At 44.3% G+C, this 3,469-nt stretch overlaps 1 protein-coding gene across 1 annotated transcript in view; it reads left to right on the top strand.

The window, feature by feature from the left end:
* Window positions 1-3,469, top strand: part of TFAP2A (transcription factor AP-2 alpha) — a 16,747-nt gene that overhangs the window by 10,617 nt on the left and 2,661 nt on the right. Inside the window, exon 7 of the mRNA XM_077769977.1 lies at window positions 1,689-1,807. Coding sequence (XP_077626103.1) covers window positions 1,689-1,807 — 119 coding nt within the window. The remainder of the gene's footprint in view (window positions 1-1,688; window positions 1,808-3,469) is intronic.

The following is a 3,469-nucleotide window of genomic DNA, read 5'->3' as shown; positions in this document are numbered from 1 at the left end:
CCCGCGCCCCGGCCCGCCGCCGCCGCGCGCTCCCCGGGCCCTCCGCCCCCAACCCAACTCCCCGCGCGCACGCGCAGCTCTTTCCACCCCGCGTTCAGTCCCGGCTGCTGCAGCGGCGGGGCGCCGTGCAGCCACCTTTTTACTCTTCGCGAACACCTCGCAAGCCTTGGAAAACTTCCTCCCAGGCGCCGTACTTTGGCTTACCTCCGTGTAGGGTCTCCGACGGAAACCCACCGTCCCTTGAGTAGGGTTTTAAGTGGAAGGCAGTGGCTTTCTCTCGAGTCGGCCGCCCTTCCTGCCCCCCTCCCCCCCTCTGTTACTGTCACCTCTGGCCAGACGGCGACTCCGCGTGCCTAGGGCGCTCGCATTAGTGGTTCCCGTGTACTGCAGCCGCGATGCGCCCCAGGCAGTATGCAAGATACGGTTACGTGCATCATTATGTGTAGTCGTTACCCACGAGTGCATGTTACATACGTGGCTAGGGATACACATCTCACCCCTGTGAGGTCGAAACGATTCGTTTCTTAGATAAGGTTTTATAAGGGTCTGCAAGGTGAAGCACCTTCCCTCGGGGCACGTTTCTCCCTCCCTTGAGTGCTTCCTCCTAGAGTTCCACCCAACTTAGTGAGTGGTGGGTATTGGGTTGAACTTTCCCACATGATCTTTTCCTTTTTTTTTTTTTTTTTGATAAGAAAGTAGACCAAGGACTTCGCTGTTTTGACATTTATTCTTTTATGTATCTATGGACCCATAGGTCCGCTCTGATGGGGATCTCCCATACAAAGCCATATAAAGCCGTTTTTGGAAGGTTTTAACATCAGTTTTTCCAATCTTTTCTTTCTCCTTCACAGTCGTTTTGCTTCCCTTTGTAATCCTTCACTGACATAGATCTGAATCCGCCCTCTGCTTTTTCCTCCCCTTCCCCCATCCCCAATATTGGAGACTGTTTACCTAGGGGAGTATAATCTAATCCACACAATTAAAGAGCACTTGAGTAGGGAATAAAATCTGAAATTAATTAATTTGCTGTTTTATTTAAACAATTTATCTTAACCACTTTCTGATCATGGGAGTCTATTTAGACATCTATTTAGAACCACCTCCATTGTCTCTGAAATCAGTGAAATTTTTAAAGGCCGATCTCCGCTTTCGATATTTCCAGTTAGGCTAGTGACACGGTATGTAAACAGTTGGTGAAATGAATTTCCCACTGGGGCCGGGGCCAGAGCAAGAAACGTGAGAGTGATGATAACTTTGGTTACTCCGAACAGTCTAACAGCAGTCCTTGCAAAGATGATTTAAAGACCCCATTGGGATTTGTGTGATTGTAACAACAGGGAAAATATACAGTAATCAGTTGAACTCTAAAATACCTCAAACCCTAGAGATGAGAGTTGCGTTTGTTTGTTTGTGGTTCTTCCGTAGAGATTTGGGAAATCAAACCCTTTGAACCTGCCACAGTTGCTGTAGCCATAACTGCATACAGGGGGTGCTGCACTGTTGAGCATTTGTCTCCTGTGGTTCTTCTGTAACTAGCCCTTCCTCGATTTCCCTCCCTAAAGTACCACCAGGCCACGATTCTTAAATTTTGAAAAGCACCTTTGAGGATGTTTTCAAAATGAAAATAATGTGATGTTGAGCAACCCAGTGTTTTCTAAATCCCTTTCTTGCATATATTTGTGAAACAGGGCGAAGTCTAAAAATGGAGGAAGATCGTTAAGAGAAAAACTGGACAAAATAGGATTAAATCTGCCGGCAGGGAGACGTAAAGCTGCCAATGTCACTCTGCTCACATCACTAGTAGAGGGTAAGCGAGTCCACTTGCTAACAAGAAGGGACCGGTCTTGTGGGGAAATGGATAATACTTAGTGGCCGTTCGGTTGTATTTTTGTGTCAATGGGGCGGTCTCGTTTTTTTTCCCAGAGACTAACTGGAAGTGAACAGAACGCTTGCATGTCAAAAAACTATTTGCATTTACTCCTGTCGTCCTTTTTTCTTCCCCTCTGCCACAAAATTACACCTCCGTAGCTCAATCCAGACCTAAAAAACGTGAAATTTTAAGAACTGCATATAGTCCAAGTTCCTGTCTCCTTTATAGAACTCAGCAGTAAATCACTTAAGCTATTCTGACATCTGCGTTTGAGAAATGCGTGACCATTACTTCCTGAATTAATTTGGGAATCTTTGACCTGCATCCTGATTTAAGACCGTCCTGAAAGCTCAGGGTTATATGCCCTTTTAGGTTTTTGTTTTCCAAACATATGCTCCCTTATCTGTTACTTGATTGTGCTTCTCTAGTGGAGGGGAAGAAAAGTGAGCAATTTTGGATTCTGAATTGTTTGGCTGGAAAGAAAAAAGAAATATAAGCATTGCCAAAAGTTTCTCATGGCAGTTTTACGCACGCGAGCACACACACACACACACACACACACACACACACACACTCTTCCAAACCCTTCAAAACAAAAGCTACCCCTGTTCTCACTCCATGGTCTAGATACTCTGTCACCAGAATCCACTTATATTCCTGCTTCTTCCAGCTTCTTGTTAAGTTTTTCTCATTCTGAACTGTCTTCAGTTTAGATGTGTTGGAATGAATGTATAAGATGACTTGTGTTTTCCTATGTGTTACACTGATGATGTGTTGTGTTGATGGGGGGGAAAAGACACATTATCAGGTAGATTTCAAATGGCCATTTATATTTGAAGAAGGCATTTTGTCTTATTTACATCTTGCACTTGAGAAGATACATTACAATTGACTTTAAGCTCCAGCTTTATAAACACTAAAAAAAAAAAGTTCAAAACCATAAATTAGAGTAGGAATCCTATGAAGCATTTGTTCATGGCGTTAAAGACGATAATTTGTTAAATAACAAGCAATTGTTCGGAGCCAGAAACTCAACTACAGTAGCGTTACATTAAAACTAACATCACTACAAAGAAGAACCCACTTTCCATACCCTCCCCCCCCACCCCCAAGAATTACATGCAAAGGAAATGGTAGTAGTGGCTGCGGGTGTGGTGTGAGCGTGTGCATGGGTTTGGGGGTTGAGTCCTGTAGCGGGGAGGCAGTTTCTGGAGAACTGTTATTGTTTTGCGATCCGCTCCATTTTATGGAAACGAGCTCTGCAGAGAGGGCTTTGATGCTCTAATTGGCGCATGCGTTCTTCCGGAGCTGGAGCTAATGGCAGGAAGCCCTGCAGTAAAAACCAACTGGTTCAGGAAATTAAAACCAAAGATTCGAAAATCAACAACACAGACAGACTCAGTGGAGTGACCCTCAAATCCTCTTGGTTAATCGGTTTGGATGAACAGATAATTATACGCGATCAAGTTAAAATGTAAACCTTTAGTTGTTCCCTCGCAGAAAAGCTCGGCGAGTCATTATGAATATCATTTATGAATGTGTTGATAGGTGTGAGGTTGGCGGACAAGAAACATTTTAAACGAGAAGTTGGGAAAATGT

The sequence above is a fragment of the Crocuta crocuta genome, unplaced genomic scaffold (assembly GCF_008692635.1).
Source record: "Crocuta crocuta isolate KB4526 unplaced genomic scaffold, BGI_CrCroc_1.0 scaffold24, whole genome shotgun sequence".
NCBI classification, from domain to species: domain Eukaryota; kingdom Metazoa; phylum Chordata; class Mammalia; order Carnivora; family Hyaenidae; genus Crocuta; species Crocuta crocuta.
The sequence above is the reverse complement of the archived record's forward strand: the minus strand, read 5'-3'. Positions and strand labels throughout refer to the sequence as shown.